Raw genomic sequence first — 15,747 nt, 5'->3', positions numbered from 1 at the left:
TTCAGCTCCCCTAACTTGATTTCTACAGAAGTTGGGACACACTGAATGCGTGGGGTTGTATAGACTTATAGCTGAATAGTCTACATCGTGTTGCTACCCATCTCCCATCACCCTTGCCACCTGGAATTTCCACTGACCTCATTCCCCCTCAGTTCCTCCCCTGCCCCCGTACAGCTTTTCCTCTTCACTCCCTTTCCCTTTCCAACCCCAAATTCACAGCCATTTAGCTATCTCAGGTTCCTTCTCTGACTTCTTGGACATGCCTCAGGGCCTGCTGGCGACAGCCAGGGGATGCTTTAAAAAGCCATTTTCCTTTGATGGCTATATAAGCCGACAGAAGTGAAGGGAATGTGTGACCCTTCCAGATGCACTAGAAGAACAAGTGAAGGGTATAAATGGGTAATTCGTGGGAGATGAAATAAAAATGGGTACTAGACCTATTTCAAAATAGAAATCAGGGAGATGTACATTAAATGAGATGCTATTTGTCAACTGTGAGATTGGCAGAAGGGCTAAACTTCAGTAATTTCTAAATAGTGGGAGAGGGCACTCATGCCCTGTGAGTGAAAGCATAAATGAGACAGAATTTGTGGAAGGCTACTTAGCAGTACCAGCAAAAGTTTAAACATATGTGTGCTTCCACCCAGTTATTTCACTTTTGGAATGTACCCTGCAGAAAGACAAGTACACAAAGATCTGTTGACAAGAATGGGTTCAGAGCATTGACAAGGCCAAGAAGACACCCTATACTCCTCAAAGTAGAGAACTGTTTAAGCAATCAACGGTATGTTCCTACAGAACATCTTTGAGCTATTAAAAAGAGAAAGGGTAGATGGCCTTGTAATAATATATTATGGGGAGTCAATTTCAGAAAAAATCCATCTTGTGATCAATCCTACATTTACAGATCCCACAATTTTGTTAGCTAAAATGTGTAGGGACACTACATATACTTTTTAATTTGGTAATTATAGCTAGTAATTATTAAGCTCTTCCTTCATGCCTGGCACTATTCCACGCACTATCCATTTTCTCACTTAACATTCTCAACACACCGTGAGGGAGGTTGTTTTATACCCAGTTTACAGATGAGGAAATTGGGTCACTGTCTTTAAGTAGCTGTCTCAAGGCCACAAAATAAGTAGGAACATTGAAAACATTGTAGAAGTGTATTTAATAGTAGGTACTCCAAGAAAGCAAGAATGCTGAGGAGTGTTTAATTTTACATTTTACTTTAATCATATTCTGGAGGGGTTACAATGAAGAGGACAAGGAGGAGAAGACACCCAATTAGAAATGTCTGATGGCGGAATGGAAGCACCTTAAGGCCTTCCTTCCAGGCACCTTAAGAAAGTGTCTAGAAAATACTGAGTAACCTGTGTAAGTGCCAGGTGGTCGGTAATGGTGGTATTGTCACCACCACCATTATCATCATCATTTTTAAGTTATTCACACTTTTTTCAATTCTAAAGCATCTGCCTTACCCCACCCAACACACCCCACTTCCTCCCCACCACCACCAAAAAAAAAAAAAACCTTTATTTATTTTTTATTTTAGAATATGCTTTATATCAGAGCTGTAAAGCATTTGAAAGACCGTGAAGTAAAAGTTTCAACACCCTTTTTCTAGGAAAAAGTAGAATGTTCTAGTAATAAAGACACCAAGCTGTAGGCAGGAATTCTGGGCATGAGATGATGAGAAGAATGGAGACTTCTAGAAATCTTGGGGAGAAGATACCTCCCACAGAACATGAAAGGCAGCCTCGGGCCACGGCTGTCTATCGAGATATAAGTGAATGTGTACTCAGAAAGCTGGGTCGTTCTACCGGCACTGCTAACAGACAGTGCAGACGTGTGGCACTGGCCATTTCTGTAGTGTCAGCTGTCCCGCCCTGACTGATGTCAAGCTCACTGTTACAGAAGGCAGAGTCGGGAAGAGATGTGTTCTGTGGCTCTCATGACACCAGCAGTCTTCAGCACTAAGGGCCAGTGCGTGCTGAGTTCCTTACTCTTTAATTCTTTCACCAGCTCAGGAGACATGGCATTTGCATCATACAGATAAGGAAACTAGGGTCAAAAGGCTGAGTAGCGAGGCCAAGCCTCACAACTCTTATAGTGGTGGAGTTGGGAGCTCAGATTCCCCTGAAATGGGAGCCCACCTCCCTAACCACCCAAGTGGACTCCAGGGCAGCCCCCAAAGCATGTGGTCCTTGGAAGGTCTTATTTTTTCATATTTGAAAGTTCTGGAAAGTAGTAATACCTTTGACCTCCACCTGAGATCTGCAGCCAAGGTTTTGACAAAGGATGTTGTTCTTGCTTGTGAAAGGAGACAAAAGCCCCACAACTCAGAAATTCCAGAAGGGAAGAGGAAAGAGAAAAAAAAAAGGGAAAGGGAGGAGAAGGGAGAGGAGGGGAGGGGAGGGGAGGGGAAGGGAAGGGAAGGGAAGGAAAGGGGAAAGAAGGGAGGGGAGGAGAGGGGAGGGGAGGGAAGGAAAGGGAGATAAAGGGAAGAGAGGGGAGGGAAGGGAGGTGAAGGAAAGGGGAGGGAGGGGAGGACAGGAAAGGGAAGGAAAGGGAGGTGAAGGGAAGGAAAGTGAGATAAAGGGAAGAGAGGGGAGGGAAGGGAGGTGAAGGAAAGGGGAGGGAGGGGAGGACAGGAAAGGGAAGGAAAGGGAGGTGAAGGGAAGGAAAGGGAGGTGAAGGAAAGTGAAGGGAAGGGTAGGGAGGGGAAGGGAAGGAGAGGAAGGAAAAGGGGAAGGGAAGGAGGGGAAGGGGCAGGAGGGAAGGAAACGAAAGTGAAGGGAAGGAAAGGAAGGTGAAGGGAAGGGAAAGGAAGTGAAGGGAAGAGAGGGGAAGGAAGGGAAGGAAAGGAGGGGAAGGGAAGGGAAGGAGGGAAGGGAAGGGAGGGGAAGGGAAGGGAAGGGAAAGGAAGTGAAGGGAAGGGAGGGGAAGGAAGGGAAGGAAAGGAAGGGAAGGGAAGGGAGGGGAAGGAGGGGAAGGAAATGGGGAAGGGAAGGAGGGGAAGGGGTGGGAGGGAAGGAAACGGAAGTGAAGGGAAGGGAGGGGAAGGAAGGGAAGGAAAGGAGGGGAAGGGAAGGGAAGGAGGGAAGGGAAGGAAGGGGAAGGAAAGGGAAGGGAAGGAGGGGAAGGGAAGGGAGGGGAAGGAGGAGAAGGAAATGGGGAAGGGAAGAGGAAAGGGAAGGGAGAAAAGAAGGAGGAAGGGGAAGGGAGGGAAGGGGAAGGCCTCAGAGACCACTATGGGAAAGACAACACACTGAGGAATTAGATCCTTGAGAGACGGATCATTTCCTTGTTACTGGCTATTTCAAACTTGAAATCCTTGCAGCCATGTTTCTTGAGCTCGGTGCTGGGAGTTCTCTGCATTCACAAGGAGCACTTGTAGCTGGTCTTCTGGGCTGGTTTTGCCAACATGACTAGGACTTATTCTGAAGTGTTTCTATCCACAAATGTTTGCCGTGACTTCGGGCCTCTTGCTGTCTAGCAAGGCCCTCCTGCCCGCGCAGCAAGTGTCCATACTAAAGAAGTCCCATGCATGTTGCAGATGGAGCCAATACCACTTAGCAGAGTTCACCTCTCTGCTCACAACCCCAAGCGAGAGTTGTGTACCATCACAGGGTTGTCATTAAGATCGAATACCATAATCCCTGCAGCCAGCTTGTCACAGTGCCTGGCACTTGGTAAGGTCACCGTAAGTGGCAGTGGTGATTATTATTCAGCAATGGATGGGATCAGGCCACTGGACATGTGCAGCCAGACCTGTGCTGGCTGGTGTCAGGCTCTATTCTGCATGACTCCTAATCTATGCAAAAAGCTATTGTGGAATTCATTACATGTCACTAGTCACGTCAGGGAGTGACCGGGGCATGAGTCTCCACTTCATCAGTTAATGAATTTTAAGACGGTTGCATGCCTTCCAGCGCACGTCCCCAGTAGTGCAAAGGGCTAAGTACATGTTGAAAGGCCCTCCCAGCCCACCTTCTCTAACTGGGCCTTTTTCTGCCCACTCCAAGTGAGTCCAGGAAGAAATAAGGCTGGCTGGGAACCACCTGCTCACACAGCTGCCGGAGCAGAGCGAGTCTTAGGGGGTTCCATTAACTAATGCCCGTCAGAGACCAGTTCCACTTTTGGGGCAGCTCCTGAGCAGTCATACTGCAGCCATGGCCCTCTCCAAGGGCCAACTGTGTCCAGGATGAAATGTCCCCTTTCCTTTCTGTCAGATGCCATCATAATCCACAAATGCTGTCCTCTTCACAGGCCCTTTCACCATTTCCAGGAATTTGGTTCTCAGATCTTTCTTCCCACCCCGTCAGTGGGAATTTCTGGGCCCTTGGCATGGTGTCGGTCACTTGTAAACCAGCAAGACTTCCCAAATGTGTTGCCCTGCACTCTTGTTTCCAGGGGCATTCTGGATAGCCCCACGTGGATGTCCCCAAGCACCTTTGACCCCATATGTCCTGAATCAAAACTCATTAACCTTTCTTCCTGGTACTCTGTCCTGCCCACACCAGCTTCCTGTGTTGGCATAGCAACCACCTGGGAATTCTCCCCCACAGCCTCACATCCCATTTCTCATACCCAGAGTCACCAAGTTCTAGTGCTTCCACATGCAAAACCTTGCCTTAATCTCTACCTCCCTCTGCAGCCCACTGCCACTGTCTTAAAAATACCTTTCCCAGCTGTTCCTTCTGCTACCTACCTACTGCAGAGGCCCTGTGCTGACATTCAGCAGTCACCCACCCTGTGCCAGGTGCTCTGCGTTTCCATGGATTGCCCCATTTAAACTTCAACCTTGGTATAAATATTCCCATTTTTACAAATGAGAAAGTAGAGGCCCTGCGCAAGGCCTGGGTTGCACAGGGTCTCTGATTTGGCCCAGAGAGGTGGTGCTTCTTGCCGCCTTTACGAGACTTTCCAGTCTCTCCCTCCACACCCACCACTGGGAGACATTCCTCAATTTTCATTTGCCTACTGAATTTCTTCACTTCCTGTTACCTCCCTGTTCAGGTTGTACCAGATTGTCCTGGTCCCCCTGTAAATGTTTCATTTCAATGGTGGCCTTGTTTTATTTATTTCTGTAACCCTGGTAATTAACCAGTGTTGCTGATGGGGGCACGGAGTATTTGTTGAATAAAAGGTTAACACTTACAGTTTCTCCCCAGGACACTTTTCTGATCCCAGAGGACAGATGTGAAACACTGTTTTATGGAGAGTGGCATGTGACTTCATTGTCAATATGTGAATGGGAATTATCATATCAATCAATCTGCAAGTGATTCTGAAAGGACTCTTTTAAAAAGGTAAACATAATCAGTGTAAATAACGATGACAATGTCAACCCCAGAAGAGTTGAGAGATCCAGAAAATCTCCTGCAGATCCATATTCCATGTGGTCTTGACTGACCTGTAGACATGCAGAGATCCTCTGGAGGTTTAGGCACCCAGCTGGTGAGGGGCCAATGGCTTCAGTTCTCGGATGACTCAAACAGGCCCCACCTCTCTGTCCTTCCGTCCACTGCCTTCCATTTCTTGTCCCCAGAACACAAACTCCTGCTCACACAAGGATATGAACCACTCAGTTTGGTGCTGTGTTAGGATCTAATCGAAATTTATCTGAATGAGGAGAAAGCATAAGCAGGAGCAAAACAAAGCACTGGACCAGGCATAACGAGGCACAGACAGCCAGCTATTGTAAAGGGAGTCCTACATGGGGCCCTTTACCTCTGGGTCACAAGTTCAAATCCAGCCAGGCCTCACCTGACAGAAAATCATTACCAACTCTGTGTCAGGCTGCTTGACAGATGGGAAATGAATTTCTGTGTCCATCCAGCAGGCAAGTGTCCACATCACACTTGGAACTAAGCAGCTCTCAACTCTGTGGAGACAGAGTGGAAGTCGTGCAAAGTCACCCCCATGTCAGGCAGGGCTCTGAGGTCAGGCCAGGCCTGCATTTTGGAGTCTCTGCATGGGGCCTGGCAGCAACCTCGTCTCCCCTTTCATGAGCACTTTATTAATCACTTAGCTTTCTCTTTCCCTCTGAAGCCTTTGTTTAGCAAGTAGTTTGAAGTAATGGAACAACTGACAAGCTACAGAGGTGAAATTAAAGCAGCCAAAATCACCACCGAGAAATATCCAAGGGAGAATACGTTTATCCTTGGTCCTAAATTGAGTTCAATTGCTTAAGAGCCTCAACAGTTTCAATATTTTATTATGAAAGGACAATTATTTTCCGAGCCATCTTCAGGACAGTGTCTGTCTTGTCACCTCTTGGTTCCTCTACCAGCACCCCTAGGAGCCAGTCCTTCCTGGAGATGCCCAAGGCCTGGAATTGGACGTGCTGACCACACAGCCTGACAGCTCCTGGTGGTCATGGATGGGGGGAGGGGGAACCTGGCTCCTCAGCAAACACAGCCACCCTCCCAGAAGGGAGGAGTGCAGGGGAAGGCGAGGCTGGCTGGGCCTCAGACACCTACTCTGATGGCTGTGTCCAGGGAGCACTCCAGTGTGGAGGGCTGGCCTGCCCAAGCCAGCAGTCACCTAGGCCAGAAGTGTGCAGCCATGGGTGCTTACCTCAGACCCCACACTGAGCCACTCCTGTTCAGAGAAGTCTCTGCTGGGCAGGGAAGGGCATGATAGGGCTGCTGAATACAGGTCCACATGGGAGGCTCGGGGCCACCGGCTAGCATGGGCAGTGCAGCACAGTGTGGCTTTCGCCTTGAAGGTCTCTGAATGAGGGGCACTAGGGACAATTTCCTGTAGGGTATTATGCGCGTCAGCTTTCCATCGCCATAAAAATCATCTGAGAGAAATCAGCTTATAAAGAGGGAACGGTTGTTTTGGCTCATCGTTCATGGTCAGTTTGTCCTACTCCCACTGCAGATCGTGGCAGGAGCGTGTGGTGGAGGGAAGTGAATGAGACAGGAAGCAATGGGGGTCCCACGATTCTTTATAAGGTGACACCCCCAATGACCTAACTTCCTTCCACCAGGCCCCACCTCCTAAAGGTTCCACCACCACCTGGTAGCTCCATAGGCTAGGGACCATGCCTTTAACACATGGGTCTCTCGGGGAAACGAATCCAAATTACAAGTATTATTTTCACCCCCCTGAGCACGGTCTAAGACACCAGCCTGGAGGCATTTCAAGGTTAGAAAGACCCCTCTCCCTTTCCTGTGCACAGATAGGAAGCCCCCCGGAAGAGCATCTCCACACTCCCTCCACTTCCACCCTGTACTGTTCTGGCAAATACAGAGCACGGTTTGACCGAGCTACAAACTTCCAAACCCCTGCCCTCTTCTGGGGCTAGAAACCTGAGAGTATCCGCCATGTCAGCCTTGGGCTCCTGGGGAATGGTGTCAAAGACACCGTCCTTCTCTTTAGCTCTCTCCTGGGATTACCACAGAGGCCCCACCTGTGTTATTCAGGAAACACGCATCTTCTCAGGACTTTCTCATGACTGTTGGTCAGCCCAGGACAGACAGCATCTTCTCAGCTCACTGAGTCAGCCCATGGCCTCCCAGAGTGGAGGTTCTCCCGCACTTAAGCTCAGCCACTCACCTGGCGTGTGGAGCCCGGCTGAGGCGTATGGCAGGAGCTCCTAAGCATTGGCTAGGGACACAACCAGGAAACCCACTCACCATGTTTCTGTCCCGGGGAGACTCGCCTTCTTTTCCTCCCTCTGTCCTTTCAGCTCTGGTTGTTAGGACCTGAGTTCATCTCACACCTTGTTTGGATGAACTGGGGAGAAAAGTCCAGTGCGTCGGAAGAGACACAAGACAGTTCCCAGGAGCATTTGCAGCAGGCCAGGTTGCTTTCTTACATCCGTCTCCTTGCCACCCTCCCCAGTGTTTTCTGAAGCCATCTAGCAAGAAAAACCCCGAGTTCCCAGAATGCATCTCATTTTGTCTTTGCCCTCTGATGGACACACTGGTGTTATGAGAAACAACCCGTTCAGTCTTTGCAACTCACACAACCCAGAAAGTTCGAACGTAGACCCCTAAAGGATGGGACTCTGTATGGGTCAGGTGGCTCTAGCCACAGGTGCAGCCACTGCGTATTGGCTTCCCTTCCCCAACAACCTGGACAGGAGCTGAGTCCATGTGCATGGAAAAATACAGAGCAGAGAAGGTGACCTCCAACCTTTGAGCACTGTGGGGAGCACTGACCCAGGGCCACCTCTCTGCGGAATCTTTTTGGCTTTCTGTGCTGCTGGTGCCTTTAGGCCACAGGTGGGCCTGAGGGTCCATCTTTGGCCCCGTTGCATCTCCCAAGAGCCCTCTGTCTATGTTCAAATGCAACCTTTGGCTCCACCTCAGCAAGGGAATGGAGAACAAGCCTCCAGTGCCAACTTTCTGGAATCCTCCACAGAAGGTGCTGCATAGAGGGGGCTAAGATAGCAAAGAGGAATGGCCCCCAGGAAGGGGAGGGTTGTTAGCAGGCTGTAGTCTTGGGCACCTCCTGCTCCCAGGAGGGGCGCCCCCTACTGGCTGAACTCCAGCTAAGCAGCTCTTTACCACCTTGTGAGATCCCCACAAAGACACAGGGAATCAGCTGTCTTGTGTTCTGACTTCCTCTTCCAGCTTCCTTCTCAAAGGACGAGGGACAGTTCCAAGTGAAGTCGAAGGGCTTGGCTTGCCACTGGGAGAGTCCGTTCTTGAGGAACAAGCAAGAAGTAGCATCTCACGGAAACCTGACCCCAGTCTGGAACAGGGCTGATGCTGCAGAAAACAGGGCAGGGAAGAAGTCAACGGATTTCAGCTAGCCTCTTACCGCAGCTGTGCTCATGTCATCTCTCCTCCCTAGCTTTGGTGTCCTGTGCTAAATAACACCTAGTCACAGGCCTGTTTCCAGGATGAAATGAGGCCACTCACTCAAGAGCATGATATAAACTCTCAAGGTGACACAAATGTCTGACTGGTGGGTGAGTTGAGTGCTGTGTGTCAAACACACTCCAGGCAGAGGTTCTGGTGGCTAAACGCAGTCCTAATTAATCTACTGACATTCTACATTCATTGAGGAAGAAATCTAAGTTGTAAGAATAATCTTCCTCCTCACCAGCCCTGGAATTCAATGGACCTATTTTCTTCTTGGGTATATATTATTTTTCCCTAAATTGGTCCGTGTGCAAAAATGGAAAAAAAAAAAAAAAGGTGGGGGGGCAGTGCTTCCCACTGCCTCAGACAACACACATGGCCCCTTCTGGGGCCAACCTTGCTAAGTCTTATTTACACTTATTTACAGATGCAGTGAGATCTCTGTGGTGCCTGCCTGGGAGACTTGTGTTTAATTATTTGACTCCCCTCTGCCCCTCTGCCCCTTCCTGACTCTTTTCTGAGGATTTCCGGCCACTGCTAGCTTGAGAGGGAAGGGCAGAAGCTGAGCCTCAATGGAGGGAATCCCAGCAAAGACCAAAGTCAAACCAGAGCCCCCCACATTAGGGGCCTCACAGCCCCTGCCAAGGCAATTCGCCTGATGCTGGCTGAGGGTCAGGCTCACAAGGCCAGCTCACAGCCTGGGCAGCCAGCTGCATCCCACCCATGTGGACAAAGGGACCGGGACGAGGACAGCAGCTGCATGTACACTCCCTGCTTCCTTCTCTCGCTCTGCTTGGGGAAAGGTGAGGATTAGTTCCAAGTGTAAGCAAAGAGCCTGCCCTGAAATTTTAGATGGGCTCTTTGTGTTTGTTTCTTTTCTTTTAAAAACAGTACTATTTCCTAGACAGAGCAATAAAAAACATATTTATAAATATTTTCCAAGACTGCCCTCTAGTGGAAAACTGGGGGCAGTAGCACACTTCCAGACAAAGTGCCTGGGATTCTAAACTTCTGAACAGAAACAAGCATTGAAGTGAGCCCTCCTTCCCACGTGCTCTGAAAGCAGATCACATTTCTCCCACCGCTCTGCAAACCATCCCATGCCTTGCCTGAAAATGAAGGCTGCCTTAAATCTTTAAAAAACAATCGTGCTTTACTTTTAGAACTGGAAATCCTAACGTACTGGATGATGGTTTAAAAGTGCAAGGGAGAGTGTGGGAAGGGTCCGTGGAAGAGATCCATTGGTCCTGCTCCTAGACTGTGCATGTGTGACTGGCTAAGTGCTTTTATTTTGACGGAGGAAAGAGCCAAGGCTACAAGAGCATCCAGCCCCAAAGGCCACACACGCTGCTGGGTTTTCACCTTGGAGGACGTGGGACAATGACTCATTTGTTCCTCTTCCTGGTTCTTTCTGGCCAAGGTCAGCTTTCCCACTGGACCTGAGCAGCCTGGCCAGACGCCTGAGCTGTCTGGAGCCTTTCAGCGGTGCAGAGCCCAGGGAGAGGGGGGCCACCCCAGCCCCCAGGGCCCCAGATCAGGCTCTGAGGCAGCCCTTGTCCACGTCATAAAACCTCATTCACTCTGCTCAGCTTGGCAGAAGGGCCTCCTGGCGGAGACCTGAGGAAGTGGGTCGTCCTTGCAAAGGTTCCCAGGCAGAATTCTGCAAGGAAGAAACTTGAGTGGTGTCCACCATCCTCACCCTTTCGGAAGAGCTTTCCAAAGATGACTCATTTTTGTCTGCTGCAGCTCGTTCCGATACCTTGTAAAGCACTGCCACTACTAGTAGGAGTGGTCATTCATGTCCATTTCATAAATACATTTGGAGCACTTACACTGAGCCCGGCACTGTTCCAGACTCTGAGCGCCAGGACAGACAAAGTCTCTGACCTTATAGAAACTGCAGTCTAGTGAGCGGCTAGACAACCTACAAGTGAATAGATCATTTCAGGGGCTAACAGAGTAAAATGAATAACAAGATACCTTTCAGATGAGGTATTCAGGCAGTCCTTTCTGTGAAGGTTACATCCAAGCACAACTGTGTGCCAGCTATTTACTGAGTTTAGGGTTGAGGATACAAAGATAAAGAAAATGCAGTCTATGCTTTCAAGAGTTCAGAACCCAATGGCGAAACACTAATTTAACATGATTTTAAACAGCTGAGCCCTAAGCTCAGTTCACGGATGTGAAAACTGAGTTCAAGGGATATGAAAGGACTGGGGAAAGCTGTTGAGTTCATCAGTAGCACCATCAAGGTCTGATTTAAGTTCTGTCTTGCCCTCCCAATTTTTTTTTTCTTTTGCCATGTCATTGTAACTTGATAGAAACTGGTGGGGGGGAGCAGGAGGGAACATACTGAATGAAGTCCCAACATCTCTGTGAGCCCAAAGATTTTATGTGGATACGGTGTGCTGCTAATAGTGGGTTAACAGAACACCGTTCTTCCTATTCTTCAGCACCTGACTGGAGGGCTCGTGCCGGGTACAGAGCAAGGATGGAGAGGCTCACTGGCTCTGCCTTGAACCAAATACTTCTTTCACTAGCTCTTGACAGTGGTACCCAAGCCTGGCGATTGGTTTCAGGATCTCACAGCATAAGTCATGATGAGATGCCACAGCCCCCTCCATCAAACTAACTCAGATCTAAGCCCACATCCATGAAGAGCAAATTTCTGTTGAGGAAGGGCTTCCAATGCTTGGAAGAGAGACAAGAAATGAGTTGGAACAAGAGGCTGGGTGTGTAAAGACCGTTAGCTTAGTAGTAGTTCTAGAGCCAAGTTTGAAATCATATGACATCACTACCTTGCCATTGGCCCACTCTGTATAGGCAGGATCCAAGCTCTACTTCCCCTTGTATCCTCAACCTCTAACACAAATCCTGTCACACAGTAGGTGCTCAATGTTTACCTTAGTGATCAGTTTGGGCTCCAATTAAATCTCCATCTTAGGATTTCTTCAGTCTAAGACCTCCCTTCTTATTCCTTTATTTCTTGATGTCCAGCCTTTCCAAGTCAGTGTTGATTGACTTTGAGAAGGCTGGAGGGAGGGCAAAAGGTCCAGGACAAAAAGGAAGCCTTCAGGAAGCACTGGCCATAGACAGGGATCCACCATGCCTTCCAGGGGCCACTCTCTGAAGACAACTGTTGCTTCCACAGGTACAAACTCTTCCTTTCCACCCAGGAAGAACCTGGAGCTGGCTGTGTGTCCACTGATGCTAGAACAAAGAGACAAACATGTGCTCAACACCAGGGCTCTTGGGGGCCTGGGAGACATCTCTACAGATGCCTTGAGTGGCCTAATTACACAGACTTGTTTCCATTACAAAAATGTTTCAGCCATTATACTTTCTAGCACATGATAGAAGTTAATTCAATTTCCACTCTGTCAAACCCTGTGCTAGATTCTAAGGATATTCATAGCACAAAATGAACATATAAGAAGCCCTGCCCTTGTGGGGTTTGTATTCATCAGAAGTCAAAGCTGTTCTCAGTCCTGGGTGCACATTAGAACCATCCGGAAAACTACTTTTGAAAAATATGTGGACACGGACTCCATTATCAAGTGTCTGATAGTTGGACTGGGACCTTGAGATCAAGAATTTGAAGTGGGATGGCGGGGGGGCTTTGAGGGTCTATGGAGAATTTTCTATTTCTATTCTTTCCAATTATGCAACTGACCAATCTTCTTTCTTGGTCACTTATTAAATTTGGATCATCCTATGTGTTAGTCGGCTTTTCTTGCTGTACCAAACACTCAGGATGAAGAAACCTAAAAGGTGAAAGGTTTATTTGGTTCATGGTTGGTTGGCTCCATTACTTTTGAGTCTGTGGTGGGCAGCACACCATGGCGGGAGCATGTGGTAGAGTGAGTCACTCACCCCATGGGAACTGCGAAGTGAAGAGGGAGAGGAAGGGGCTGCATTTCCACTATCCCCTTCAAGACTACACCTCCAATGACCTAAGATCTCACAGTTGGCTCTGCCTCTTAAACCTATCTCTCCCATAGCACCAAGCCAAGCACCGCACTGTTAACTCATGGGCCTTTAATGGACAATTGAGATCCAACTACAGGTAAAATATACTACCTGCTCTTTGCTTCTTCTAGAATTTCACCACAGAGTATTGTACTCTTATTTACTCCATTTCCTGCATCAGGAGTTTTTTCTTCTGAAAGTCTGACCTTGTCAACTGAGGTCAAGCAATTGAGATTTCCAAGATGTTCAAGCTTTGCCTTCAACTTTCCCTGAGCTACTAATTAGCCTTCTTTGACTTTTCCCCTTCTTGTTTCCTTTCTTCTCTTTGCTGTCTTCTTGGTAGCTTCTTAATTTTCTTTATGACTCTGGTAGATATCAATGACCCATGAGTGGGAATACAGGATATTTCTCTTCCAAAGCCCCCTTCTCCCTAATCTCTCTCTCTCTTTGATCCCCTTCACCACTTTTCACCCTCAGTCTATCCTTTCTCCTGCTCCAACTCTATTCTTGACAATTTTTCTAGTGTTCTCACTGCTTTTAGGAAGAAGAAGCATTTTAGACTCCTTTACTCTGCTATTTGGCTCATGCATTGCCATTTTAATTTGTATGTCACTAACAATAAATGATGGAGGACATCTTTTCATGTACTTATGTGGCTCCCATATATCTTATTTCATAGAGCTTCCATTCTTAAGTGTTGTCCTCTTTCATTGGACTGTATATTATCTTATAGGTGATGTTTAAAAATTCTATTATTTTTGGTGGCCCTGGGATTTGATCTCAGGGCCTCACACTCGCTAGTCTTTAGTCACTTCGCCAGCTCTATTCTTCAAACCTCCTCCAGACACTTCTGCTATTGGAGCATAAAACCTTTGGTGGGACAGCCCACCATTAAGCTTCTAAGGGTAGAAATTGGACTTCATGAAACTCTCATCTTCACCCAGGTATGGCAAACAACCAGATCGGCAAAACATCCCACCAACAAGCATTAAGGAGAGAGGAAAGTGTTGGCTTGTTTGTTTATTTAATGTAAAAGAGGAGTTGATTTTCAGCCTCAGACAGTCTGGGCAAGTAGGGACTCAGCTTAATCAGAGGGCTTGGGCTTACATATGCCCTCCAAATAATAATAAATAATAGCATAATAGTACTAATGCCTGTGCTCCATTTGCAGCTTGAAATGATCAGTGACATTTCCCCTGATGAGGTTAAACAGCCTGGCTCATGGGGCTGCACATTTGCATAATAAAGATCAGAAGTCACTGCCTTCTACATCTCTCTCAGCACCAGCCGCCTGGTGTCCTTGATTCAGGGACACCACAACCTAATGTACTTCCATATGCAGTCCTGTGCAGTGATTCTAATCTTTGCCTTGCATGTGAAATGTCATCTTTTTTTGGGGGGTGGGGGCTCTGGGAGAACAACAAATTGTGTTTCTAAATGAGAAGGTGCTGTCTGTAATGGATAGTGCAATCTGAAAATGCAGAGGCAACATCTGTGACCCATGGTGCTAACCCAGCAAGCTCTAGTCTAGTTCTCCAGCCTATCAGTTTATACAGAAGCATCACTTTAGATGTAATAATTAATCATTAGTCAAAATGGATATCCCCATTGGTTCCTTGCCTCTTAGACAACCCTGCCTTGCCTGTCTATAAATCAGGGGACTATATTCTTTAATATCCAATAGACTGCATTTCTAGGCAGCCTCTTTCCTTTATAAGTAACAAAACACTTTGTAGAAAACATCCGTCATCAGCTGAGAGGGGAAGATGCTCCCAAGGTGCCATTTGTAAGAAGGAAAATGTGGAGCCCAGAGAAAGGGAGACAGTAAGTTCAAGATGGCAGCTGTAAACCACTGACAAATACCTTGCAATGGTGGGCACTTTTTTGGGGGGAGGTAGTGGATAATGACTGTCATCACCTTCCCCATCTGAACCTATTGGCCCCTCCCCACTTTGTTCTTTCTCCTCCCAAGCTGGGGCCTATCACAGTCTGGTAGGTCATTTCTTCTCCTGGCCCATCATGAATGCCAGTTCCCAAAGTCCCACACCTTCCTGGGTCTAATGGCAACGGTAGGTGAATTATTCCAAACTGTTATTCTGCTTGATTCCAGGCTCCCTCTGGATCGACTGAAATATTTACAACACCCAACATGCTCCCAGAAAACAAATCAGCTGCCAAGTATGGTGGAACGACACAGGATTTGGAAGTCAGAAAGTGTGGAAGGAATCTGAGGACTACTCCGCACCAACTTGTTGTTTGACTGTGACCTCTCAAGGGGCATTGTTTTCATCTATACATAGGTGTTGATAATGGTTCTTAGTCTGTGCTTGTTGGAACCCTAAATTTCAGTGCCTCAAGAGCAGGTGAAAGGAAGGATGGAGGACAGAAGGAGGAATAGAAGGTAACCCCACTGGGCATAGTGACCCTGTCATCCCAGTTGGGTGGGAAGCTTAAATAAGAGGACCACGGTCCAAGCTGGCATAGGCAAAAATGTGAGACCCTATTCACAAAATACCTAAAGCAAAAAGGACTAGGAGCATGGCTCAAGTGGTAAAGCTCCTACCTGGCAAGCTCAAAGTCCCACATTCAAACCATAGTACCAAAACAAAACAAAACAAAAAAGATAACCTCAACCTTCAACTAGAGCATCCAGCATTCATTGTTCAACCTGGTAGTGTGTGTGTGTGTGTGTGTGTGTGTGTGTGTGTGTGTGTGTGTGTTGTACTGGGGAGTAGGTTTTGTACTACGGCCTTGCACCTGCTAAGCAAGCATTCTACCACTTGAGCCACACTTCCAGCTCACCTATTAAGTTTTTAAAAAGTCAAAAAGTACCAAGTCAGATGCTCTTTAATTCCATTCCAATATTTAAATCATACTGTCTCTGTGCCTGAGTGTGAGGATGCTGTAGGAAATGCCAGTTCATTCTAGAGCCTACAGTTGCATCTCT

At 47.7% G+C, this 15,747-nt stretch overlaps 1 protein-coding gene across 1 annotated transcript in view; it reads left to right on the top strand.

Annotated features, from left to right (window-relative positions):
* Positions 1-15,064, top strand: part of Slc10a7 (solute carrier family 10 member 7) — a 241,641-nt gene extending 226,577 nt beyond the window's left edge. Inside the window, exon 11 of the mRNA XM_074041244.1 lies at positions 14,911-15,064. Within this exon, the coding sequence (XP_073897345.1) occupies positions 14,911-14,930 (20 nt within the window). The 3' untranslated portion in view covers positions 14,931-15,064. The remainder of the gene's footprint in view (positions 1-14,910) is intronic.
* The last annotated feature ends 683 nt before the right edge of the window (positions 15,065-15,747 follow it).

The sequence above is a fragment of the Castor canadensis genome, chromosome 9 (genome assembly GCF_047511655.1).
Source record: "Castor canadensis chromosome 9, mCasCan1.hap1v2, whole genome shotgun sequence".
NCBI classification, from domain to species: domain Eukaryota; kingdom Metazoa; phylum Chordata; class Mammalia; order Rodentia; family Castoridae; genus Castor; species Castor canadensis.
Note: the sequence above shows the minus strand (reverse complement) of the source record. Positions and strands in the feature narration are given on the sequence as shown.